Raw genomic sequence first — 26,991 nt, forward strand, 5'->3', positions numbered from 1 at the left:
TCTTTTAGACAGAGATGTCAATGTTTAACTTGAAAGTCTATGAGTTATTAAATAAAAATGGCAAGATGTGTGAGTTTACAATATAACCCAGTATTAACATGTTTTTTATTTCCATAAAGGTATAGCTTACAGTTAAAGGAAATATCTGGAAAGAAGATTATACGTCATAGCACTCAGAAATCTCTGATTTACACCATTGATGGTCTATACAGTTTTCAGTGACAGAGCTGAAAAATGCTGATAGCATAAACCAAGTACCACTCACTATAAAGACAGACACACCTTAAAAATAATAAAAAAAGATTACATCAGTAATCTGCCAAGTCAACTATCTCTATTGCCACATCATCCTCTGCTTTGCACAAATGATGATGTCTTTGAGGACACAACTTATTGCACATAAAATAAAATAATCTGATATGCAGTACCTTAAAACTGAACAGTAAGTCATTTCAAATAATATAATAGTGTACACTGGCTAAGTATTGCATAATACAAAAAAGTGGTAATTTTGTTCTGTGATTTGCAATGTATGAACTCATATTAACTACTGAAGTAACACTGTTTTGGCAAATGTACCACTTCAGGAGATTCAGTGCATACGTACTTAACTGCACCTCCTAAGCATAACTTATCATGCAAAACTGTCGAAAATGTAATTATTCCTTATGTGATGCCTTACAACATCACTGAGCAGGTGTCAGTGAGTACTCTGGCATAAAAATATGAGTACCCATTCTGAAATTAAAAAAAAATATATATATATATATATATATATATATATATATATTTAGAGATAAATGGGAATGCCTGATGAAGAGTGACAGCAGACCATGAACCACAGTGCATAGCCTACAGATATCACTGAATGCATCAGTTATATTCTGTGTATACTTTACAAAAAAGGATACACTAATCCGAATGTGGTGGTCTATAGTTCTGGACTAGATGCCATCTTTTTACCTATGCAGCTGTAAGCCATGCATGAACCTGCCACATGGAGTTCCATACCCCTTCTCCTGTCTGGTCATCATTAGCCACAGTAGAACTGGAACCTGGAACTGCAGTGACAGCATGGTTCACTTTAGCTCCAGACTCATCCAGGCACCTAAATTGACTTTTCATCATGTCAAAAACTCTCTTGATTACAACACGGGTCTGTGGCAGGGGTGTATTAAAATTATCTTCCACAGCTCCACTTTGATTTCTTAGTGATGTCATGAGCCAAGGCACCAGTGGGTATCTAGCATCACTTGAAAGAAGAAGAAGAAGAAAAAAAGAGACAGAAAAGGGGGGGGGGTGACAATTGCTAGTGGGAGTGTTGGCTCACATACTTTATTACCTAAAATAATTTATTTTTCATCTGTTACATTTTCAAGCAGACTAGTAAAAAGTATTTCTTTTCCAGGTTTTGTGTCAAAACATACTAGCAAATTATTGCCATAATCAGCTCTACTAGAGTACAAGAAATTACTACCTTCAAATTCTAAGTAAAGTGCTAAAAGCATAAAAATACATTCAGTGTTTGGTATGCTAAAATGTTTCAAATGTTTGTTATTCATTTCTAAAGGGATCATGTTCCACTACCCATTTATCAAAATGTTGAGGTCACTTTCTGGCACATATTTGCAGAATTATGAAAGAGTTTGGATACAACAAAAAAAAAAAAAAATGGAAAGAAAGCGGTTTGGTGACGACTTCAAACTGTGAGTTGTTGTTAAGTCACCCTGTAATAACCAAACCCTCCAGAATAAACTGAACCTAGTAAAGTCTGGGTATATTAAAATGGACTCAAACTAAATTCTAAGAAGCGAAGTATCATCACTTTTGGTAGTCAGCCCATCCCATCATCATACTATATAGGCGATATAACACCACAAAATGAAAATATAGCGAAGGATCAATACACTTGGTTCAATAGCTACCTTTATTTTTGCCATCATGCAATAACAGTTGTTCAGAAATCATTTTATTTTAACTCAGTTAATTGTCAAAGGAATGTCATCAAGGTCTAAAGAGATAATCACGTCTTTATATGCAGTATTGATCAGGTAAACTATCAAGAGCGACATCCCCTTTGTGAAGCATCTCTCTAAACATAGCACAATTAGAAAGTCCTCAAGTGTACCTAACCAAAACAATCTCAAGCCTAAAGTCTCTGAGGTACCAAGAGAGGCTAATAGCCTTATTCCTTTGTTTAGAGTCTTACAGCCATTTTAGAGTGAGTGAGATTGAGGATTCAGTCTCACAGCACCATTAGAAACCCAATTGTCTTTCACTGCTTATTAAAATACTAAAACCAGGGACTAACGTCTTCACCAACAGATAACAAAAGTGCAGGGGCAGGGCAGATTTATAACACAGTGTCAGCAAGACCACTGAAATAATATTCCCTAGCATTTTAAGCAGTGCAATGTTCCTTTAAACATGAAATAGATGACTTAACGGGGATCCACAAATTTACTCCAGGATTAACTAGTATGGCCCTTACAAAGAAGGCAAGTGTGGCTTGAGAGAGGAAACTGGCAAAGCATGAATGTTCATAAGACTCTATGGCCTTCAAGTATCTATGAATCTATGAAATGAGTAATATTGTTGGAAGCACTACTGTGTTTTTAACTTGTATAGTTTCTCAGAATGTGGCATAATATATATATCTAAAGTAACTGATTTGACACTTAATTGCAAAAAAACATTTAGTCTTGATGCATATGTAGCCATATTAGCCCTATGGTGTGAAATCAAGAGACTTAAAGGAAAACTTACTGCATTAAGTAATGCTTTGCACAACACTATTCATTTATAAACACCTTCTAGTGTTTTTACTTGAACAATCTTTTTTTTTGTATAATTATATTATTAAGCAAAAAAAAAAAAATGTAACAAAATAAGAGGTAGAATGCTGTAATTATTTTTGTGCCCAAATGTTTCCTGAACTTTTGCATTTTTGTATTTTGATATACAACTGTTTATGGTACTTGTTCTTTGGGTTTCTCTGTAAGGTGCTGACTTCAGGAACATTCCTTCCTATACATTTCTGAGAATTTCTACTAGATGAAGCTTCAACCAGTGGAAGCAAATTAATAAGTCCTTCAGATCAGCAATACCTCTTACAGAGGCACTTTTTTCAGGGATAAGATGAGTAGGCAACCATAATGGGGGCCCAAATACATTAACTTCTAAATATACTAACTCTATGGTCATTCAGCCATGGAGAAAACAGAAGAGCCTCATACAATCTGTAACACTGCTGTCTTATAAATAAAAAATACACTGACAGTGAATTTCTATGTAACATAGCAATCAACAAATTGAATTTGATTCTGACTTCTGGTTATTGGCTAGGCTTGTAATAGTCTGAGGATTTATAAACTAGTATTTAACTAGGAACAAAAAACTTTTACACAATCCATATAATGTCTATATGAGCATTCCATGCATTTTAAAGTTGTTGGGGTTGGCATAATTGTTAAAATGTTTATCACACATTCAAAAAGGTACAGGGATTGATTCTCACTGCAGGGAAATTAGTTAGGCTTAAAATGCTCCACAGATGGAAGTTTGCCAAGTACTTACATATGAATGTCATCAAAATGAAATCAAGAAGATGAAAGCTCACTTTACAGACAGTGAAGTGTAACAGAGACTTCTGAGTGTCTTTATTTATTTTACCTTTTTGTTGATTGCATAAGCCCACTTGAGAAGTTGTTCCTTTTTAGTGGTGACCAAGAACATTGTGTGGTTGTATTACTTGCAAAGAGTCTCGCACTAGAGTGTGGTTGTGTTACTTGCACAGAGTCTCGCGCTAGAGAAATGACGGAGGAAGGAGGCAGCTCACTAAACATCACAGAGGTTTAGTACAATACATTTCCTGACAGACAATGGTGACATATTTATTATTACATAATCACCAGTCATTAACATTCAAAAATGAGCATGCTGATCGATCAGCCCAACCAGCATGCCAGTCGTAAATCGAGCATAAACTAGTCACCCAGACTTTCTTGTATTAATATATACTGTAACGTTTTAACTTTTCTTGACCACAAATAATAATAATAATAATAATAATAATAATAATAATAATAATAATAATATTTGAAATCCAGACAGTCTGCAGGTAGCAGAGAAACAAGTGGGTAAAAATACTAGGGAAATCATGTACGTTATTCAAAACTAAAGAAATGTACCTGATTTTCCTTATATTTTCACTCTCCCATGTTTCTCATACCTCCCAAGTATCCCAATTTCATATTTTATTAAAAAAAAAAGAAATGGAGAGCTTCCTCTCTCCGTTGCTTCCATGATGTATTCTGTAAGCATGGATACGTAGTACATCAAGAAAGACCAGGATACAAAAACAGTGGAAGAACACCACAACGCCATTATACACGGACATTATTTTAGAAAAGTAAGTAATTTTTTTTCTTAAATAATGTCATTGTATAATAGCAATAACCCAGGGCTGGGTGTCGACAATGCTGATTTACCCATGGTTGACTTTGTTTGGTCATTTGGACTTCACTCTTGTGACCAAACCACAGTAACCATGGGTAAATCTGGCATTACCCACACCCTGTTGTGGGTTATTGCTATACTGGACAATGATTTGTGAGGTATAATAAAAGTCCTGTTATGGAATTTCCCCCTCTCCTGGCATTTTTTTTCAAGACAATGTCATATTAATTTTAATAGACTTACAGTACATATCAGGCCCATTTTATCAGGTGCAGAAAATGATCATCTCCCATACTTCTTTCCATCATTGGTTGTAGCAGAGTCACCCAAGCTGTAGTAAACCTGCATGGAGCACCGTTTCCTTTTTTACGTATGGTATGTGCCTTCCTCAATGTCTTCTAACTACTGTAAATAAGTACTGTTTTAGCAGTGCATTGCTACGATTGCATTACTGCTGTAAAGATTACATGGTTACTACTGAAATCAATGGTGGTTGGTTCTGTCACTGAAATCTGCTCCTGTGATATGTCTAAAAAGGATTTTAAGAAAAGATTGTATGTTTAGTAAGATAATGCTTGTATACATCCTACAGTTAATCAGATAACCTGAAATTTCTCATGGGTGTGGAGGATGTCTGTGCTACTACAGGTGATAACTATTGTACTGTTATGGAAAGTTTACAGATCAGTTTTATTTACAATAGTCAGTCAGGTATGTAGGTGAAAAGTCTTCCTACAAATTTCCCATGAGCCGTTTGTCCTTTGTGAGAGTGAGTATGTGTTTGAGTCCAGTGATAACTTGCTTTTCCCATTCAGAACCATGATCTTGAACTGGGTTAAGTAGCTAATGGCAGAATGAATGAGTCAGTCTTTCACATCTAGGAATACTTCAGTGTTGTTTTGAAGCTAAGTTTTTTTTAGAACAGTGCATTTTTATCTTCCCCTGGAATTTCCTCTAGAACTGAATGTTAAGTGGGCAAAACTTCTCATAATGTTGTAATACATATACTTACTTACAACCTTCAGACTCAGCCTTTGGAATCTAAATGAATGCATGTATAATTCATGATTGTTTTCTTTTTAATGGTGCTCCCTATGGAGTCTAAAGCAGAATTATATTTTACAGGGAGGACAATGCGGGGAAGGATCCAGAGTGAGAAACCTTTCATGTTTTGCACATGATGGAACATTCTCTGATGCAGCAAAACTTGTGGATGATAGCTTCTGTGAAAATAAGGCATCCAGCAGTAAAGATCAAGACCTGCGGCAGGCGTGTTTTGTACCATGTCCAGGTAGCTATAAAAAGTTTCCCTCATTCATTAAGCTGCAATATCAGATAGGATAAAGTCTTCCAATCACATCTTATTTGGACTTATTTAAACATTATTTAGGTTGACATGACATATTTACAAAACATATATATGCTTCATTGTTGTTGTTGTTTGTAAGCTCCTAGGTGTCACTGAGTGCCAAAAGCAAAAAAAAAAAAAAAAAAATTGTACTTACTGATAAAATTATCTTCTGTACAAAACTCTTTCTTTCTTTCTTTTTTGTTTATTCTTTCTTTCTTTTGCATGGGACCATCTCTGTGCCATAGAGAGGTGAAAACATAGTGGGACCTGTGTGTGTCATCTTATCCCATAGGAATCAGCTGGACAGCAGGGATTAATAACATTTTTGCTTGCCCCTCATCCTAGTACTGAGGAGGTGGGCTTTAAAACTAACTGTAATAAGTGGCAACCAGTAATGCCCTTCCAGGGATGTGTGAAATGCACATTGGGAATCTGGTACAAAAGTTGATACAGCATTGAAAAAAACGCCTTTCACTGCTGGCAAGATGTTATTTATGGATACCATAATGTCCTCATATTTCCTGCTTACTGTTAAGATTTTTCCATACTTGAGGTCCTGGTAAATACAGGTAAGTCAGGCAGGTTTTGAGGGTGTGGAGTAAATAATTAACAAGGGTTCTAGGACATGACTGATGAAAAATACCTGCAGTTAAACCTGGTTTAGATTTGCTTGCCTCAGTTTCAAAAACAGGACTTAGTGAAGCAAACAGCAAAATAAAAATATCCTTGCAAACCCAGTCATGGAAAGCACAGTTCAATATCATATTCCATTCCTAGGACTTCAGGCTTCATGGGTTTAAAATCTCAGAAAGAGTACAGCTTATATAAATTCCATTTAACATTACATCATCACTACTTAATTAATTTACCTTACAATGACATACTTATATTATAATTTCCTAATTACATTAATTAAAAAAAAAAACATGCCATGGTCCTTATTTGTTAGGGCCATTAGGCACAATAATATCAAAACTGCAGCTGCTGATAAGCTGTCCAACATAAACGTATTTAGCCTACCATAATAATTACAGTTGAGCTATATTTAATGATAATTAAAAACTTTAATGGATTCAGTGAACCTGAATGCACATTTTTAAAATGTTCAGTTACTTCACTCTCAGTATAGTAAGTGATCCAATCTCTTTGGTGTTCTTTACCTTTTATTAAGAGTTGACGAAGAGTTTTCTGAAGGTAAAGTAAATTGTATCCCCTGGTTATGGAATATCCCACCATCTCATGTAAACAGTTAGCAAAACACTTTAATTGCATAGAACGGCCATTCTTACTAACAACTGTTTTTGTGAGAAACAAAACCTACAGCATCACAATTCTCACACCTTTGAGGTCCTACTATAGGTCCATCTAAGCTAAAGTCTCTGAATTTTTCTTTTAGAATAACTTTGAACTACCCTGCAGCCAATACTGAGGGCTACCCCAAATTAAACTCAGTAGATATCTAGTAGTCTATCCATCCAAATAGGGCTAGCAATCAATGCAGATAAATGTTTAAATAAAATCTTTAATGTCCAGATTGCCAGTTTTGAATAATTTGTAGGCAGAACCTTCAGTGTGATATATCCTTTCGAACCCTAGGCTCAAAGTCTCACCCTCATTAATGTCCCCTTGTTATGATACTCTAGATTGCCCACAGTCTAGATAGTAGAGGGGTAAGAATAGCTTCTTGCTGTCAGTCTTTCCATAATAACATCCACATCCCTCCTGAAGCATTTCCCTTCAGTACATAATTTATATGCACGTGTAGCTCTCCATAGAAGATGGAATTAAAAAACAGTAAAGGAGAGCTCAAGGCCACAGAAAGGAGTAAACACACAGGAGAAGACAGTCCGGCCATCCTCATTATTACATGTCAAATGAAGATAAAAAAATCTGTAGCTACCCCACGTAACTCACTGAAAAAGAACCGCCTCAACATTGCTATTTAAGAATTCAGTAAAATTCTAAAAATTCCATAATATCCTAACTATAAATATGTGATCATCTCAGAAATATATCTCTATATATTCCTATCTCCCCATCTCAAAAACATTGGTTTCATTATTAAGCTGTCTCACTGACAACATTTATCTCCTATTCTTTAATTTTGTTGTCATATGATTAAAAAATATAATTCTACTCACATGCATATTTATTTCAAGAATATAATATGTTTTTCCCATTACATGATTACATCTAACAAAAGTCTTTTGAAAAGTCACGGTGCATTTTTACTGTGTGTATTTGTTATCCTTTCCTCTTCTATGAGATGACCTCCCTGGAGTTAGTGTTGAGGATTGAGGCTCCTTGATTGCTGGGCCAGGGCACGGCTGTCACAGTGTCTCTGTTTGTGTGTGTGTGTGGGGGGGGGTGCGTGTGTGTGTGGGGGGGGTGTGGATGTGTGTGGGTGTGTGTGTGTGTGTGTGTGCACGTGCACGAGGGTGCATGGTATATGCATGTGCACATGTGTGTGTCTTTTAACGTGTTTGCTTCATTTGATAAATAAATGCCTATTATATATTATGACAATGTTTTATGGCAACAGATATGCCATTTCTTTAAATATAGGTTTATTAAGTGCATTCTAATGGTTTGTGTGGCATTTTAGACATTTTAAATAACTATATCTGAAAGTCTCTATTTTTTTTATTTAAAACAAAATAATCACATGGACCATTATTTTACTGACATAGATTTATGACATGTGGTTAACTGCATTAATGTGTTATTATTTGGTTCATCTTCCCTTTCTGATTATGTCTGGAAAAATGGGTTGGAGTACTTCTGTTATATGATTTTATTCTGTATTTATTTATTTAGGTGTTGTCCGTGTATTTATTTTTCTAAGCCTTAGTTGCAGTCCAGACGCCAACTGCTGCATGTGAATTAGAACAAGTTTGTTAAAGGTGCTTAGCAGATGTAATAGCATAGCTGTGTGTTCTCTACATTATCATTGTAGGGAACACTAAATCTGACTACCATTGGGACAAAGTAAAACTTCCTGTTTTCCCCAGCTAATGATACTGCTTTCATGTACCATAGGGGATATAGTACTGTTACAAATGTATAAAAGAACTACATTCTTCTGATTTTGGTGCAACACCTCCCTATAAAGTGCTTTGATTGTAGTGTATTTGCACTGCTGTATTTTCAATATAAATAAAATAGGGAAGCTTATGGTAAAGTGCTAGAGTTACGATAGGTGCGCTATTTATTAGGGCTGGCTTAAGTACTGTATTTGAACTGTTGTATTTTCAATATAAATGAAACAGGGAAGCTTATGTTAAAGTGCTAGAGTTATGATATGTGCACAATTTATTAGGGCTGGCTTAAGTTCCATATTTGAATTGTTGTATTTTCAATATAAATGAAATAGTGAAGCTTATTTAAAGTGCTAGAATTATGATATGCATGCTATTTATTAGGGCTGGCTTAAAAACTGTTTTAATAGGGATTACCTTGAACACTTGCCCTGTTGCTCTTCCTCTATTTCAATAACTGCTGGTAGTTTGTTTTCCCTTTAGCAAGGCATACCTCACTCTTTTCTCCAATGGGTAAGTTCTCATTTTAACATAGTCTGCCCTACACTCAGCTCCCTATCTGCCCCCCCCCCCCATTTATCCCTTAATTAAAGTGTATCGGTCTCATTCTGTTCCTTTCTTCTCTTCACAACCAGGATATTCACCCACAACGAAGGAGCTGCCCTTCTTGCTCAGCTGTAGTCAAAGTCCTGAGACTGCTCGTGTGTGGAAAATCTATCATCCTCCCTGCAGTCTACAAGGACATCCTAGCCCAAAGCAAAAACAGAGTAGGTTTAAAATACTCAAAAGTGTTAGCCAAATTTGTACTATTTAATCATTTCTGATACCACAAATGCTGGCTGCATGCCTCACGGACCAGCTGTATTCCCAGCCATATATATATATATATATATATATATATATATATATATATATATATATATATATATATATATATACTTCCCCAGTCATCTTATTGACATTTAGTCCAGTGGCTTGCACTTCCAGATATTGGCCACTAGATGGTAGCATTTACTAAGCTAAGTAACTCCCGATAGCTGGTAGTCAATTTGAAATAAATAAAAAACTTAGTGAATAGAAAATGTCACTGCTGCTCGTTTCTCCTCCTGAGCGAAAGCAAGAAAAGCCTGTTCAGGCAGGAAACTCTCTCCCCTAAAGTTATTTGTGCCCACCAAAAATCAGAAAAACAAAAAAGGTAGTTCTTTAGTCAAGACAAAACAACTGCATTGTACTGACCAGGTTAATTTCAAGAAGTGCTGCTCCTGATTGTTTTTTTTTGCACAACCCTGGCCTCTCGCAGCTCGGTGGTACTCCGCTCCGTTCCCCATCGCTTTGCTTGGGCTCACAACACTCCCCTACCCTTCCCCCGTTCCCTCACCCCCATTACAATTTCATTTATACCCATTAACCACTCCTCCCCATTATCTCAAACACCTCCCTCCACCACACCTACCTATCATAGATAATTACCCAGTTAGCCCATGAATTAGTTTACTATAAACCACAATACAAACCCTATACTTCTCGAACAACTTCACAAACTCTACTTAGCTAAATAGCTGTCTCTTATTATCACAGATCACAAAGCTACAACTCCTACTCTACACTACCTCCATCTCCACCCTACTATTACTATCAACCATAACCAACTACCATGTCCAGCTACATCACAACTTAACCATTCCAAAGCAATCTACATCCCTAAACTATATACCATCCTATACATACATTCACTTAACTCCATACCTCTACCAACCCACACACATTGACTACCTCTTACACAAATTACTCCCACCCAGTAGTCAATCCCACACCTCATTAAAACATACTAAAATTATCTTAACTTAACAGACCCTACTTATACCTACAAAAAAAAAACTCACATGTTGTGGTGACATACACCCCAATCCAGGCCCATTCCAGATGGACACCCCAAGCTCCAATGGGAATAGTACCTTCCTCCATAGACAGAAAAACTCTCTCCTCCTTACAATTATCAATTTAAGAAGTATCCTTAACAAAGTCCATGACCTCCATGCTCTATTAGCTTTATACACACCATACATTGTCATACTAACCGAGACCTGGCTGAAACCAAAAATTCACAGTAATGATATTACAGCACCAGGGTATAATATCATTCGCACAGACAGATTAAAATCACCTTATCCTTGAACAACTCAACATCACCATCCCAGATTTCAAAAATGTAGAACTCACCCGTGCCAAACTAAAACTGAACCCAAAAAAAATGTATCAATATTATAGGATGCTATATTTCCCCAGGGAACATTATAGGCTGCTATATTCCCCCAGGGAACATTATAGGCTGCTATATTCCCCCAGGGAACAATATCACTGTCATGGGAAACCTACTAGAGTGGATCTCAACCTCCCTTCCCCAAGGAAATATCCTACTAGGTGACTTCAGTATAGATTGGCTCAACTGTGCCAGCCAAAACCTACTCTCTCACATAAACCTACATGGACTAACTCAACTCATTACATCTCCCACTGGAACTAATGAAAGATCCAAACACCAATCCATACTGGGCTGGATACTTGTATCCCATCCATCCCACATATCTCTAGCTGGATGTCTCCAGGTAACAGTATGGGAAATCAGAAACAAAATGCACTTTAACCCAGCAACTTTAACAAAAGCCTAAAATGCTGTAACCTGATCCCATTGAAAAGGTTAACACTCAGTGAAGCTGTCTCGCACTTCAATACAACCTTCCTAAAAATATTAAATTACCATGTCCCCATAGAACCACTATAATTAAAACTAAATATGCTCCCTAGCTAAATAAAGACACCAGAATATTGCTCAAAAGCAGGGACAAAGCTTGTACACAATTTCACAAGAGTAAATCCCAAGTAGACAAACAAAACTACCTTGAACTACATAACAAAGCCAAAAAACTCGTTAAATTAGACAAAAATCTCCTACTATCAAACTATCCAATCAACTCTGTTTTACAACTTGGGAAAACATTCACCCCCACAGCCAAAACAGAAAACAACCTAGACAATATCTCCACCCAATTTAACAAATACTTTACTGAAATAATCCAAGCCCTAGCTGATAACCAAACTAATAATAATCACCCCACCTCATTAAAAGTATCTACTCCAAATGAAATACTAGATAATAACACCCACTTCAACTTTCATTCAGTATCAAGCAAGGCCATTCAAAAACTCCTTCAGAAACTCAAACCCACCACCCTGGCCACTGATAACTTACCTGCTGAATATCTACAAATAGCTGCAGAAGCCATAGCCTATCCTGTTACTATACTTATTAATAGATTCATCTCAGAATGTATAGTACCCCATTTATGGAAAATATCACATATAATACCACTGCATAAAGGAGATAACTCCTTTGAATTCAATAACTATCGGCCTATAGCTATACTATCCCCCCTTATCAAAAATCCTTGAAAGGGTAATACATTCAACTGTTGGAATACTTGTTAGAAAACAAATTATTATCTACCCAGCAACATGGCTTTAGACCCTTCCATAGTACCACCACTGCACTTACATCATTCACTAACACCATAAATCATCACAGAAATAATGTACTTCTAGTATCTGCTACATTCTTAGACTTATCAAAAGCTTTTAACATGGTTAACCACCTCAAACTTCTTCAGTCACTCTCTACCTTAAACCTTAGTGCTTCCTCTATTACATGGTTCAAACGCTATCTGTCAGGTAGGCAACAGGCAGTGCAATGGCAGAACCAAATATCCTCCCTACTGCCTGTTTCCGTAGGGGTCCCCCAAGGCTCCATCTTAGGTCCATTACTATTCACTCTTTTCACCAATCAACTCCCATCCACCACACCTAAAGCCTCCATTATCCAATATGCAGACGACACCACTATAATCATCAGCTCCTCTCCCTAACACAAGAATGGGTTTACCAATCATCAGCTCATTCTTAATCCAACTAAAACAAAATTACTCCTCTTCAGCTCTCACAGATCCTTATCCCTAACAAACAACTTTGCCATCACCTCCAACAACAAAACTGTTATTGCCCCATTCACCCACACCAAACTGCTAGGTGTAGAAATAGACAACCAGGTCAGATTTCATTTGCACATTGCCCAAACCATAAAAAGTTCACAAAAAACTTGGACTGCTATACCGTAACAAACAGTATCTGTCAAAGCAATCTAAAACAACAATAGCCAGGACACATCTGCTATCTACCTTGATTTATGCTTCCCCTGTGCTCACAAACCTTCATAAAATGGATCTAAGCAAACTTGAATCCTGCTATAATAAGATCGCTAGATTTGCCACAGAATCACCTTACAAAACACATCACTGTGAATCATTAAACAAGCTTAACTGGTTAGAACTAAATATTAAACCACTCAGACAAAATCCCAACTCTTCAACATCTTATACCTTCCCACACCACAACTAGAACCCTGAGGTCTAGCACCCAAAATCACCTAGAGGTCACCAAATTTAACAATGAGGCAGGAAAAGCTGTCTACATCTACTCAATCTCCAAACTCTGGAACTCCCTCCCTACCCACCTAATAACCAACAATACTACCACTCAATTTAAGAAACTCCTTAAAGTTCACTTCATGAACAAAAGGCTATGCTCCTGTCTCACCCCAGAATAAAAAAAATGTAGATTACAACTATCTCCCATACACCCCAATAATAATTGTTATTCTCTCACCCTATCCACAGTACAATCACAATGAAATGCCTTTAACTCCCAAAAATCAATACCAGCTACATTTCCAAAAGTCCAATAACCACTATATGGCTATGTATAGCTTGTCATATTTGGAATGTATAATGTAATGTCCTACCCAATGATGTTCTTACTTACTTTGAGTGTGTGCAATATGCTGTCATTTAATTCAAATCTTAGTTTTACCTGTAAGGAAAGTTAATTCAAAATCTGTAAGATGTTGTCAATGTATATACTTGGAACTTTTCTCCCCGGGGCCTCCGCTGAAAATGGACCCGTGTCCAGTCGGACGTTCCCGGTTATCAAATGTAAAATAAAATAAATAAAATAAAAAATAAATACAATTTTATTTATTTATTGTTTTAAATGTGAGATAATGAAAATTATTAAGCAACTAAGCAGAAAAAAAAATTGCTAGACTTGTTCAGTATTTTTTTTCACATTTAAATTTAATGAGACTCAGAGCTACAGATAATTGTTAAAACATTCCATCAAACAGGAATTCGATACCTCATTAACTGAGTACTGGCAGAAGAATGAGCACCACACCTCCCAAACATCCCGAATTACTTGGTTTTTAACTAGTTTTGGGGTCAAAAAATGGGGTGCCACGATTCCTGAGTGGCACTCCATCATTTCCGATTTTCCAAGCATTTTTTTTTACTTCTTTTGTTCCGTGTTTTGCTGATATCATCGCACACGCGTGATGATGTCAGCACTGTCAGCATGTCAGAATTGAGCTCTCAGGTCCTGAGCACAAGTTAGGTGGCTTGAATATGAGTAGCAGAGTGCTTCACAACCACGTATACTCATTTCTAGGTAATTCATTCTTAAAAAAGTTTCACGACGGGAATAATTTTAATGTCAGTTCCAAGAACTAGAAAATGCATACATGTAATTCCCTGCATCTGTTTACTTAAATTGTTTTTGCTGATGCAATGTATGCTGCCTTTTTTAATTTTGTTCTTTTATTGTGCCTTTATTGCTATTTTAATATGATTTTGTATTTATACAGTACTTTACTGCTGTACATTGCAGCTTTACGTTTATTTAACAGCTTAGTGTAACTGACTTTTTATTTTATCTATGGGAACCTTGGTCCTTTCTTCATGTATACTTTATTAACTTTCTGTCCCCTGCCTGCTCTGCTTCATGTCATGAATTTGGGGTTTTACGATGTCACTTTCATCAAGAAGCTATTACTTACCTTTCTGGATGCTCTTAATTGCTCTGCTTCAGGTAACATACTTATATTTATTTATTTTTTTTGCTGGTCTGTTATGTAAAGTATGTTTAATTTGTGTTACAATCCAGATTTCTGTTGTGTTTTATTTAATTTTTTTCATGGTGTAGATTTGGTAGCGTATTTGAGTTGGCATTGATGTGTATGCTGTTTCTTGATTGGTACATTTATTTTTTCCTTCTTTTGATGACATTTCAACATTTGGTAGCATATCTCTGCTATGCAACTCTTCCAGATGGGTATTTGTTCAGGGTAGGTTCTTTGTGGATGGCTCAGAATTATTGTGCTATAACTTCACGGCATGGATGTTGAAAACTTTTATGCAGAAGTATCATCCCCATTTTAATATACTTTTGGTGCTTGGACTATTTGTCTGGTCATTTTCTACAGTATTAGTACTCTGTTTCTGCAGTGATCATTCTGTAGTGACTTCAAATGGCAGCATCTGATAGGTTTTTATGATTTGGGTTGTTGTTTTTGTTTTCTCTTGCTACATGGCTCTAAGCTGACATTATTTTTTTCTTTTTTCTTTCAATCAGAATTAGTGAACAGATAATTTTCTTTAAAAAAATGTATATACATATATATATATATATATTTATATTTATGAGTGTGTGTATAGTGTGTGTGTGTGTGTGTGTGTGTGTGTGTGTGTGTGTGTGTGTGTGTGTGTGTGTGTATGGGAAGGGGTTCTAGCAATTTTGGTCAAATGACCCAAAAGTCAACATTCACAACTGCGACCAGAAAACATTGACATTGCAAACACTAATATGCTATTGTTCATGTGCTGAGTGACAATCTTGGCGCATGCAAAATAAAAAACAAAAAAGTTATTTTTTGCAGGCCTCCCACAGCCCCTGCTAATTTTATGTACTAACTCTGAGATCACACAGTATTTGGGAAAGGGCATATTCTCCTACCCCAAATATTGTGCAGTCTTGCGCACTTATTATTCAACTGTTTAGTCAACCAAATTGTGTTGCCTAATATTGACGAACTATAGAGGTCATAATATTAATTTCCCCATATATATTTATATATACGTGTGTGTGTGCGTGTGTGTGTGTGTGTGTGTGTGTGTGTGTGTGTGTGTGTGTGAGTGAGAGTGTGTGTGTGTGTGTGTGTGTGTGTGTGTGTGTGTGTGTGTGTGTGTGTGTGTGTGTGTGTGTGTGTGTGTGTGTGTGTGTGTGTGTGTGTGTGTGTGTGTGTGCACGTGCATGCGTGCATGTCTTAGCTGCAAGCAAACATCTGATACTCAATTGCAGGTTCTGGTTTCCATTTTTGAAACCAAGTTTCTTATCATTCAGGCCAATGTTGTTTTTCTTTTTTCTATTTCTTTCTTTTTGTTTTTTGACATGGCTGTTATGATATGTTAGATGCTGCATGAAATAAATGGTATATTAATCCAAATGGTGTGCAGAATATGCAGAGGAACTTCAAATATAAATGTACACATGAGCACAGGAATAATGGTGTAATATTTTCTATAAGGCTTGTAATCATAAGTATTAGACTCAGTAGTGCAAGCACCAATACCTTAAAACATAAGCTGCCAATCAAACGTATTCTGTAATAGGCAGAAGTCTGTATCACACCCCTGGGGTACTCACTCCCAAATTTGTCTAAGTTAGAATGGAGGAATACTTCAAGATACTGCACCTCAAACGTAGTATACTTGCCCACATATTTTTACTTGCCATTTTACTGTTCTGAAGGTCAGTTATGTGTTTTAAATTTGTGGTAGGCAACCTTCCTGTAACGAATCTGATTAATTTAGTAGAAACCATTCATTTGTAAGACAGACTTGCCATTAGCAGTGAGTATAGTTTACATTTAAAGTAGTGAGTGCTGTTATTTTCACTTCTACAATTTCTTGTTTAAATGTAATTTAAAATATCCCCCTTTTTATTTATTTCACATAGCAACTGGGCCTGTAGTCCATTTTTAATGAATTCCAGGCATTAAATGTGTTCTGATCTTCAAATATTTACTGTCTTCCAGTCTTGCAACTACAAAGTTGCATTTCAGTCCTCTGTAAATCATGTGGCATTTTTCCTTAATATATTATCATTTAAAATATTTTTACTGTAATGTCTGCTTTAACGATGTGGAGTTGATGACTTGGTAAAGCTTTGATAGACTGCCGTATCATTTTTTAAGGACTTTTGTATGTATTAAACATAGTTTTATGTAAACCTTTGCTATTTTATTGTTTCATGTCATGAATGACAAGCTCATTGAAACCTGGAACAATGTAGATAGTCTTTTAAAATTATGCACATAGATGGATAGGTAGATAAATGGAAGGATTTGTAGATATAAAGATAGACTGAAAGATAGATAAACAGATAAATGTCCACATAGATTACCCAAGTCTTTATCATACCATTTAAGTTTGAAAACAAGTTAACTCACAAACCAATATCTTTAAAAATAGAATATAATCATGACTTTTTAAACCTCCCCCAGTAAAAATAATAATAATTGCATTGTTTTTTATTTTAAACTATTTCAGTATAATCCTATTTAGAATGACTTTGTTTGTGTCTTTCGGCTTTTACTGGTTAGGGGTCGCCACAGCGGAACTCCGGTCCGCTAATGTTTGGTAGTGGATTTTTACGTACCGGGTTACCAGCCCTGATGCACAACCTTCAATGAAGGCACACCCCATTCACGTATGCCTCCACACAGAAGACGCTCTAGCTGAGAATCGAACGGGACAGCGTCTTACTGTGAGGCGACAATGCTTCTGCAGCACCACCACCGCAGTACATTTAGAATGACTTACTATGAGCAAATAAAATAAAAAAAAAAAATAGTTTGTAATGGAGAAATTTAGAATGACTTAATATGAGCAAATATTTCTCCATTACAAACTATTTTTTTTTTCAAAACAGTTTACAAAATGTAATAATTGTATACAAACTCTTCTTATTCTCATTTAAATCTACATATTCAGTTTAATTATGGAGCTGCGACCTACTAGCCTAGTTTTACTTTAACCCACGAACATAGCTTTAATAATAGTAGCTCTTCATGCTGGCACTTTCAGCATTTTTCTAAGTTCCCTGTATTTCTCCCTAAGGACTGCTAATACATAGCAACGTAAATTCTTCTCTTACTGTATTACTATAAACCTCTGTGGCATCTCACATGCTTTAAACTAATCAAATTAGTTTATGGTAATTTATTAAAGGTTGTCTTCTTTATCTTTGTAGCTAATATATGACTTTGCAGTAGATTATCACACATGATATGCTGCCTTCATTTATCTCCTCAAATGTTTCTTAAATTTAAGTGGTCCCCCTCTTTTTTTTATACTGCTTTTGTTGTCATTTTTCCTCAAAGTCCAAAATTTCAACTTCTGTATTTCCTTCTTTATTTTCCTTAGTGCTGCCTACTCTTATACATTTCAGATCTGTTTGCTATTACCGATTTGTTGGCTTGATGTTTACCTCACTGAATCTTACTTCTATTAGCTGTCGTCTAATTTTATTTTATTTTATTTTTTGACATTTAGTTATAGTTGGTATTTCTACTATTATATGTTCTGCCTTTTCCTGTATGAACTGTATTTCTACTTCTTTTATTAACTGAATTATTACTTCATCACTACCTTTTGCAGGTATTATCAGCTTCCTTTCATTTACTAAAGGAAATTCTTTTGTAAACATATTTTACTGAATTAATGAAATTACGTTGATTTTCCTCATTCTTTTCATAGAAATAAGACAGAATGTAAATTCTCGAAAATGCTATTACTCTTTTCCGCATCAATATTCTCACACAGATTATGTTAAACGTTGCTGTGGTGATATTTCATAAACATCCTCACTACTCATGAAATATTTTAGCTTGACAGCACAAGAAACACAAGTTTGTCTTTATGAACTAGAATGTATTTAGTTCATAGGTTCGTACTAGGCTAACTGCCCTTGTGAGCCATTTTGAGCCTAGCTAGTTATTCCTTGTGAGACTCAAACTCTGCACCCTGTGTTTGTAAGGCAAACACCTTAACCACTAGGCCACCCTCCCAACCCTTGGGAGTTGTAGAAGCCCTGTTTTTTCTTGTCTTAACATAAATTCAGATCTCCAAATCTATTCGTAAAAATACCCATTATCAAGTATATGTTACTGTTTAACTGCATTATTCTTCACTTGTCACGAACAATATTATTTTATCAATTTTGTTCATGATTATACCTATATATTTAGAAAGACTGCAGAAACATTAAATGTATATAAAACTATTCAGTCAGTGTGCCTCATATCCTTGAATTTTAGCCTGCAAGCCAACATTGGTTCATAGCCTTGGCATTTATAAAATGAGTTCCACTAAAGGTACAGTTTCATACTTTTGTTATTCAAGCTCATGGATAAAACCATTGCAAGCTTGTTACCTTTTATACAAATGCACAAGGTACCATATGCCTGTGCAGTCTAAATTGCAATATCTGAATATCTGCACTTCAGATTATTTTTGAAGATTCTTATGCAGATAAATAGTTCTTAAAGGAAAACAAAATTACTTTGCTTAGATGAATAATTCCCAGTTCATTTGGAACACTGTGATATTTTGTTTTATATTTTTTTCATGGGTAGTGCTGTGATCAACATTGTCCTCCAATTTCATAAATTTTAGAGGAAATAATTAATTTGCTAAATGTATAAATCCTAGCTGCTAATAGTAAGTGACCTCCTTTCTGACACCAAGGTTCCTAGAATTTATAAACTCAAATGCTATGGAACAACTTGTACCACTCCCCACAAGGGGAAAACATACTGATCCAGACCAGAAGTGTATCCCTCACTGGTAAGATCAGACCATAAACTAATCTCACTGATATTGAAGGAGGAAGCTACTACATGATAGAGCAAAATCCCAAAAAGGGGCAGACACTAAGGATAATCACAAGGCTTTTTTTTTTATTATGTAGGAACCTGGGTGGGAAATTCCATATGCTGCTCAGATTCCCAAAATGACCAACAGAGTGCTGCCCTCCTGACATCTCAGATGCTCAGGTAAGAGCTGCCCTCCAAAGCAAAAAACACAGCATCAATGGGTCCAGATGGTGTCCTGGCTGCATCCTACATGAAACTCCAAGAGAGCTAAAAACCCAAACATAAACTTACTACAGGATATGTACCCAAAAGTGGTGTACAGCAACGATCCTACCCAGTTTGGCTTTGTTAAGGGCAGATACTGCCTCTTAAACCTGGTCGATTTCTTTGAAACATTGATGAGGGGAAGGTGTCCACACAGCCCCTGGACCTGTTAGAATTGCTGGAGCCATGTCAGACTCCAACCAGTTGGAAGGACTGTGGCTGACCAAGTTCACAGATGACTGCACTGGGGGCCATATAATCAACTCTTTCAGACGACACAAGCATCAAAAAGGGCCTCTAAAAACAGACAACAGTGGTGCCAGATGGCCATGGCCTCTAAGCTAAGCCAAAAGTGTATATTACCACATAGGTGGTAATCCATTAAGTACAGAAGAAGTCATTAGGGACCTGGACACCCAAGTTGATAGCTCTCTCATTTGACAACCACGCCACAAAGTCATCTAGATCAGGGAGGTCATCGGTACCTTTACTCATCCCTCATCAGGCCCATAATTGAGTACAATGCCCCTTTTGAAAGACCCCAAAAGTACCTCACCAAGGGATCATATGCTGCCCGGTTAAAGAAACTCCAGCTCTACTCAGTGGCATACCGCCTGCAGTCAGAGCATCTGATTAATGGACATGCTGCACCTCAGAAAACTAAATCCCATCGAGCTTACGCGCCGAGACTTGAACCTCAGCACTGAAATAAATAGGACATGCTGGAGGGACAAATTCATAACCCAGAGCTCCCTTCAAATGGGTGGCGAAAGCCAAACACACTCTGGCTGCTTAAAATGCCTAGAGCTGCAGATATGTTGTTGATGGAGAGTATTCCTTTAGGTGCAATATGAGGAGTTTAACAGGGTATTTTAAAAAGTAAATATATTTTACAGAAGCCTCCTCTTTTAAATATGTAGTTAATAGAGCAGATCTTTAGACTGTTCAGATCATTCATATTTTCCACATAAGTTAAATTTCCCAAACCATGACTGTGCTAGCCATACAGCTGTGTACCCTTTCCATTTGCACTAGATGGATTTTTGCAGTAATGGAGTGCATTGATATAGTCTAATAATGGTTTAAGAGAAGGATGGAAACTTCTTTCCTCTGAGTTTCTGCATCTGAAGTTAATATTTAATGGTCCATAGTCTTGCTTTCTAAAAAGACATGAGATAATGAACTTTTCCAGAACAAAAGACAAATCTGACAACTTGTTAATCTTAAGCATATTGTTTTTACATCTTATAATAAAGGTTTCAAGTTGTATCTCTGACTTCCTAAAACAGTCACATTTAAGGGTTATAGCACCAACTTTGCCAATATTGACAAACATTGTAAAGCCTGTGGTTGTTAGTGGAGAGTCCAAAAAAGAATAAAGCAAAATAACAAAAGACCACAAATATATACCTGTAGTGGTCTAGCAGTTATCGGTTTTCAGTCTGATGAAACATCTATGAACAAAACCTTATATGTACAGTACACTAACTGCTTGAGTGCCCACTCTTGAATCATCAGACCTATATCAGTGTAAATTAAAGTTCTGTACACCTTAAGTAGAGGGTAATAACATCTGAAATTAGTTTTCTGCTGTGTTTTACCACACTGATGGTCAGAGCTATACAGAAACAAACAGTTTAACTGAAATGACTATAACCTTTCTTTGAGTGTTTTCAGTCTGTATCTTTATTTGGATTTCATCCGAATACTTAGCACAGACCCTACTCCCACAAAACAAACTATTCAGTCACTTGATAAACAACAGTTACATGTGTGACGCCCGTGTCTTGGTCCAGCAATCAAGCAGCCTCAGTCCTCTCCACTAACACCAGAGAGGGCATCTCATATATGAGGAAAGGATAGCAAATATACACAGTAAAGTGCAATTTCCCTTAAGAGCACACAGAGATCACAGTCGGTCAGGGGTTGGTCGCTCCCTTGCTCCCCAGGTCCCCAATAAGACTCTGCACTCACACAGCTATAGGGTCCAGATAGCCTAGGTGGGCAAGCTAAAATCTCCAGCACCCTGTCTGTCCAACCAGTGCTTCGTGTCCCTGCCCAAGTAGCTGACATACACACACTTTGAGCTAAGTTTATACAACCACACAGACACTCCTGGGGAAGGCTGTCACATGTTCTCCAGCTGTGCCTCTTTTACTTAGACTATACGGTAGTACCCTGCCACCCCCCAGCTAATCATTTTCAGCTACTCAAAGGCCCTTAAAAGGGTTTCCAATTATTACTGTGCAATATTATTATCCAATTGGTAGTATGACTAAACAGTCTCAAGGCTTGTTAGAGTGACCTGGTATAGGATCCTTATATACATGCAGTGTACTCTTAAAGCTTACCTTATCTCTACACAAACCAGCCACAGTTAAGAGGTTTTAAAATATTTAATAATAAATAATTAAAACTACAAGACAATACTTTCTACTACATAGTCAGTGCTAGTCAAGAGTTCAGAGATCACACAGAAATACTTAAAATAAATCAGTAGTACATTTCTGACATCACAGAAAAAACACTTAGTCTAATCTTTATAGCTTCTAGCTATCTACAAGAAAACACACTTCTAAAATAACTTACAAAAGACAACAGGTAGAGTGCCAAATTGGATGTTCAGACAAAAATGCTTAATAATCGCTGGTTCTCACTGTTTAAATTAAAACTGCAGTTCTGATAAAACATTACATCATTTCACACTTTCCTGGTGTTCCCAGGCTGACAGAAACTGCATTTACATTTTTTTTACACTTAGAGCAATAAAGGACATTCCACATGTAAATTCTGGTCATTAACTTTAGCTTTAAAACAATAGGCAGTAAACATTCATGTAGCCAGACTGGATCCGACTTGTAAACATCAAAGGCAGTGATGAAATCATTTTAATTTTAAAGGACCAACAAGAAATGCTTGACTTAGCTTTCTTTTCAGCAGATGGCAATGTTGCCACATTGTTTTAAGTTCAACCTTTCACAACACATTCTTTCATTTAAGAAGCAAGCCTGCATTTCAATGGGTCTATATTAGATCATCAAAACAGCAGAATTTCGAATGATCTAATATCAAACCCAGTATCGTGAACACTGAAAACAGTGAAGCTGCACAAAACCAAATTCTTTCCTAGGGAAAGAATTCGGTTGGCCATTGTTGTGGCTTCGCTGTATTCAGCGATACGGTGGAAAGTTACAGGTTGGGTAAGTGTGTGATTGTGCGGACGTTCAGTTTAGGGTGTGGGTTGGGTGAGTTAGGGTTAGGGCGCAGGTCATGTAAGTGTGCGATTGTGACACAATTTGGGGTTAGAGGCGGGTTAAGTGAATTATGGTTAGGGCACGGGTGAGGTGAGTGTGTGATAGAATTTGTGGTTAGGGGTGTGTTAAGTGAGTTAGGATTAGGGTGTGGGAGAGGTGAGTGTGTGATAGTGACGGACCTTAGGGTTAGGGTCTGGGTTAAGGTAAGTGGATAGATAGTAGTGTTCGTGCAGTGTAGTGTAGGGATAGATGTAATTTTTAAATGTATGTGTGTGAATTGCTGCTTTTTAGTGTGCTTGTGGTGTGTGTGTGTTTCTTGAAGCAGCAATTTTTTTCCCTGGGAAAAAAAAATCGCTGTTTTGAGGTTTCAATATTGTTAGGGTTCGGGTTTTGCAGTTCAACGTTATGTCATTCTATAATGAGCCATTCCGATGATCTGATATAGACCCCATTTCAACATTTCACAGTATTTACAAATGATAGAATTATGTACCACATTCTATTTGACTAGGCTGGCAGCCTTCATCCATCTCTACCAGTCTTCACCCCCCCCCAGAGAACTCAAGCTAGTTTTTCAAGTGCCCCTTGAGAAATGCCACTTGAGAGGGTTCGGTCTATCTGAGTATCCCTACCCCATTCCCTGTCTTAAGAGCCCATCTGCATTGGCATTGCTACTCCCACTGCAGTGCTGCACTGACATATCATATGCTTGCAACCCCAGGTTCCATTTTAGCAACTTGTCATTTTGCTGACTGGCTCTGTTTAACCATGTTAGAGATTTGCGATCTGTCATAACAGTGAATTTTCTTCCATAGAGATAAGGCTGAAGTTTCTCCAGTGCCCACACTATGACTAGACATTCCTTTTCTACAGCTGCATAGCATTGCTACCTGGGTTGGAGCCTATGACTGAGATAAACCACTGGGTGCTCTTCACCCTCTGAAGAAATCTGGCTAAGTACAACCCCCACCCCATGATTTGAAGTATCCACCTGCACAACAAATTATGTGCTGTAATCTGGACTGGCTAACACAGGTGGTACTCCCAAAGCTTCTTTAAGCTTCTGGAATGCCTGCACACAAGCTGGGGTCTACACTACCTTATCTGGCCTGTTTTTCCTTATCAGGTCTGTGAGGGGAGCAGCTATGGTACTATAACTGGGGATGAACTTTCTGTAGTACCTTGCTGTCCCTAAAAATCCCCTCACCTGATTTTTAGTAATAGGTGCAGGCCATGCTTGAATGGCTTCCACTTTGGCAGGATCTGGCCTTATCTTACCACTCCCCACTCTATGTCCTATGTAAGAGACCACCGCCATACTCACCTGACATTTGCTCAGCTTAATGGTCAAACCTGCCCTCTGTAGTCTGTCCAGCACCTCCCTGAGATGCTGAAGGTGCTCTGGCCAGGAATGGATGTAGATGGCAATATCATCTAGGTAAGCAAGGGCAAACCCTCCGACTCCTACTAGGATATGATCTACCAGCCTCTGGATAGTCACTGGGGCATACGTCATCCCAAAGGGCATCTTTGTAAAACTCATACAAGCCAAAAGGATTCACAAAGGCTGACTTCTCTTTAGCGCTGGGAGTAAAGGGCACCTGCCTGTAACCCTTGGTAAGATCAATGGATATAAGATACTTAGCCCCACCCAGCTGCTCAAGGGCCTCATCTCTCCTAGGCATGGGGTAAGCATCTGACTCTGTGTGACTATTTAATGTCCTGTAGTCCACACAGAACCTGGTGCTGCCATCCTTCTTTGGCACCAGCACCACTGGGGAGGCCCAGAGACTGTTGGACTCTTGAATCACCCCTAGTTCCAACATCTCCTGTACCTCCTCCCTCAGGGTCTGTCTGACTCTCTCAGGCACTCTATAAGAGGCCTGCCTAATAGGCCTTTGGGTTCCTGTATCCACCTGGTGCTGCACTAGGTGGGTGCACCCTGGTTTCCCACTGAACATGTCCCCAAATTCCTGCAACACTGCTTGAATTTCTCAAACCTGGGTAGGAGATAGCTGCTGAGACATTGCTACCCCTTCCATTGAGGTTGAGGTGTCAGCCCGAGCCTCACTGAGAGATCAGTCCCCAGATCTCCCTCAGACTCCTCCTGCAATCCACTGCAGATGCTCAGCACAAGGGCCTCCCTATCATGGTAAGGTATCATCATGTTAGCATGGTACAATTTGTGCCTCTGCTGTCTGCCTAGCAGTTCTGCCATGTAGTTAACACCGCTTACCTTTCTTAACACCTTGTAGGGACCCTCCCAAGCTGCTTGCAGCTTGTTGTGTCTGACAGGAATGAGAACCATTACCTGCTGCCCCACATTATACTCTCTAGCTTGAGCATTCCTGTCATACCACACCTTTTTCTGTTGTTGGGCTTCTGCCAGGTTCTCTTGGGCCAAGCCTATGAGTTCCCTGAGCCTTGTACTGAGGTTTAGGATGTATGCCACAACAGAATCCTCGTGAGACTCACACTCACCTTCCCACTCATCTCAAATTATATCTACAGGTCCCGTCACTCTAAGCCCATACAGCAACTCAAAAGGTGAAAAACCTGTTGATTCCTGAGGAACCTCTCTGTAAGCAAACAACAGATGGTGCAGACATTTGTTCCACTCCCTCTTAAACTGATCTGCAAATGCCCGTAGCATGGACTTGACTGTAGAGTTTAACCTCTCAACAAGACCATTAGTCTGGGGATGGTAGGGGTGGTCTTCATGTGCTTCACCTCGCAGGACTTCCACAGACAAGCCAGCAGGTCTGACATGAAATTGGCACCTCAGTCAGTCAGTATTTCTTTTGGGAAACCTACCATGCTGAAAATCTCTAATGGCATTTGCCACCTTCTCTGCCTCAATGGAGGACAAGCCACTGCCTCAGGGTATCGTGTAGGATAATCCACTACCACTAGGATATACTTTTTCCCTGTGGAATTTGGGATACTCAGAGGACCCACAATATCCATAGCTACCCTCTGAAATGGTTCCTCAATCACAGGCAAAGGCATCAAAGGAGCTCTCACCTTGTCTCCTGCCTTGCCTACCTTTTGGCACTGCTCACAGGTCCTGCAGAACCTTGTTACATCTCTGGAAATTCCAGGCCAATAGAAGTTCTGCATAATACACCTCATTGTATGTTTTATACCCATATGACCTGCAAAGGGAATATCATGGGCTAGGGCTAGAAGCGCAAGACAGTAGGCTCTAGGCACTACCAACTGCTGCACTCTCTCACCTTCTAGCCCTCCCTCAGAGTTCCACTCTCTGTATAGTAACCCTTTGTCCTGGTATACAGATTCCCCTCTTTCCTTGAGAATCAGGTGCCTCCCTAGCTACCTGCCTCAGGCCTTGCAATGTAGGGTCTAAGAGCTGAGCCTGTCTCAACTTTCTCCTTGTAACCCTTCCCAGCTCTCCTTCCACAGGAAGTCTGGCATCCTCTGACAGTGGTGCCTCACTGTCAGCCTGGGTACTACTACTCACCTCTAACTTTGCAGTCACTCTGTCCAAGGGACCATCAGTACCCATGAGCAGCTGTGGCTCACCTTCGGGCTCTCTGCTACAGGGTAGCTCCCTCCCTGTAGTAACCACCTCAGCAGTCTGGGCTGCAAGTATGCAGTCTGTCTGGGTCTCCCCAGGCTAACAGACCCACATGCTTGTCTCCAAGCTTGACAGTGTGCAACTGCATAAGCACATGGTACTGCCTCATAGGTTCATATGTTCATAGATAGGTACTAAGCTATCTGCCCAAAGGCATTTATAAGCCTTGCCAGAATGTGTTGGCTTTCGCCACCCCTTAGATTAGTTCC

General features: G+C 38.1%; 1 protein-coding gene across 1 annotated transcript in view; it reads left to right on the forward strand.

Annotated features, from left to right (window-relative positions):
* Nucleotides 1-26,991, forward strand: part of THSD7B (thrombospondin type 1 domain containing 7B) — a 6,482,604-nt gene that overhangs the window by 6,253,786 nt on the left and 201,827 nt on the right. Inside the window, exon 24 of the mRNA XM_044074964.1 lies at nt 5,584-5,749. Within this exon, the coding sequence (XP_043930899.1) occupies nt 5,584-5,749 (166 nt within the window). The remainder of the gene's footprint in view (nt 1-5,583; nt 5,750-26,991) is intronic.

The sequence above is a fragment of the Protopterus annectens genome, chromosome 6.part0 (assembly GCF_019279795.1).
Source record: "Protopterus annectens isolate FY-2018-M chromosome 6.part0, PAN1.0, whole genome shotgun sequence".
NCBI classification, from domain to species: domain Eukaryota; kingdom Metazoa; phylum Chordata; order Ceratodontiformes; family Protopteridae; genus Protopterus; species Protopterus annectens.